Here is a 1,517-nt window from a genome sequence, read left to right as displayed (position 1 = left end):
AATGCTGATATTTCAAGATGGGGGGACTAGAAGAATAATTTTGCCACTAAGAGGATTAGGAAAGTCTGGAGGAAGTTTGGATGTTATAAAGGACTTTTTAAAAATATGCAGAATTATTATACTAGTATTGATATTTAACAGTCAATTGAAAGCTGTGTGTTCTAATAATTTCCCGCTAAGAAAGTAAGTCTTGGGCTACCACTCACAGGTATACTGAGTGCTTTGCCTCTAATCCACATGAAGAAATTCAGGGAAAAGCAATCAGTTACTTTAGGTACTCTGTTCTATTTCTTCACAAAATTTAAAATCAAAACTCATTTAATATTAAATATAACTATATTGTAAACATTTAAAATTTGTGAAAACAAACAAGGTTAAAAGACAAAAAGAATTCTTTCCTAAAAACGAAAGTTCAACATCACATGGCTGTGTGTAGTAATTAGGAAATATACCAGGCTACGCATAAGATGCAAAGACATATTTTTTTTCAGTCAAATATATACATATTTACATAGTTCTCTTCAGACAACAAGCATTTACTGATCCCTTATAAGACATGAGGCTATTTTTATTGCGGTCTTAAAATAGCTTCTGCACTAAGAATTAGAAATAGATTCAAATATAATAAACTTATCCCAGTGATTATATGGTGAAGGTAGGAACTGCCAAAACAAAACCCAGATATAATACTCAAAACTCACTTTAGCTAACAGTCCTGATAGCCTAACACAGATGGACTACAGAATGCTTGAAAGGAGTGTATCCAATTCTGACTTTACCTGAAAGGGGGTATCTGTAGAGCTGGGTCATCCACAGTTACTTTCACATTATGACCAGGAAAGCTGGCTTTTAAATGCTCAATGGAGAGAAATGTATCATTGAAATCAAGGGTGGCAATCTGATTGGGCATTTTTGAATAATGTGCACTACTTGGGTCCCCATAACCTAAAATGATGTCATGCAGCCAGTCAGGTACCACACAATCGGTATTCATCAGGTTCCGAATAGTCTCCAGCACAGCCTGTCGTAAAAGAACAGAAAAGAATTGTGTTAATAAGACATCTCAAACACTTGCACCTCACTGGAATGCAGATCTGGCTGCAGTAATCCAGAATTCCCGAGTGTTTCAGGGCAAGAAGCTATTTTCTGCTGACAGGTGCTTGGCTAGACTGAATCAACAGCTATATTTTCAACTGATACCATGCACTGAGTTAAACAAAAGACCAAACTTAGCAAGAACAGTTTATCCATTAAGAGTTCATTTAGACCGAATGACATAAATGAGTTTAGCACTTGACTCCTGTTGAGTAGGATGAAAATCAGACTCAGGTTGACACAACACAGGAAAACATTACCGAATGAACCCTTAAATAAAATGCTTCCTCTTAGAAACTCCTGCAGTTTTTCCTCTTTATCTTCCATAGTTCTTCAATGCTAAGACCACATACAACCAGAAACACATGAGTGTATGCCTCAATTGTGAAACATATTGAAGTAATGCCCTCTTTCCGAGAGCA

The 1,517-nt window shown here is 36.1% G+C and overlaps 1 protein-coding gene across 1 annotated transcript in view; it reads right to left on the bottom strand.

Moving 5' to 3' along the window:
- The window catches only part of LOC103583980 (intron-binding protein aquarius-like), a gene marked incomplete at its 3' end in the record, with an annotated part of 3,446 nt that extends 2,421 nt beyond the window's left edge, over positions 1–1,025 (bottom strand). The window contains exon 1 of the mRNA XM_008565137.1: positions 780–1,025. Within this exon, the coding sequence (XP_008563359.1) occupies positions 780–994 (215 nt within the window). The remainder of the gene's footprint in view (positions 1–779) is intronic.
- Between the last annotated feature and the right edge of the window lie 492 nt (positions 1,026–1,517).

The sequence above is a fragment of the Galeopterus variegatus genome, unplaced genomic scaffold (genome assembly GCF_000696425.1).
Source record: "Galeopterus variegatus unplaced genomic scaffold, G_variegatus-3.0.2 Scaffold32899, whole genome shotgun sequence".
Classification (NCBI taxonomy): domain Eukaryota; kingdom Metazoa; phylum Chordata; class Mammalia; order Dermoptera; family Cynocephalidae; genus Galeopterus; species Galeopterus variegatus.
The sequence above is the reverse complement of the archived record's forward strand: the minus strand, read 5'-3'. Positions and strand labels throughout refer to the sequence as shown.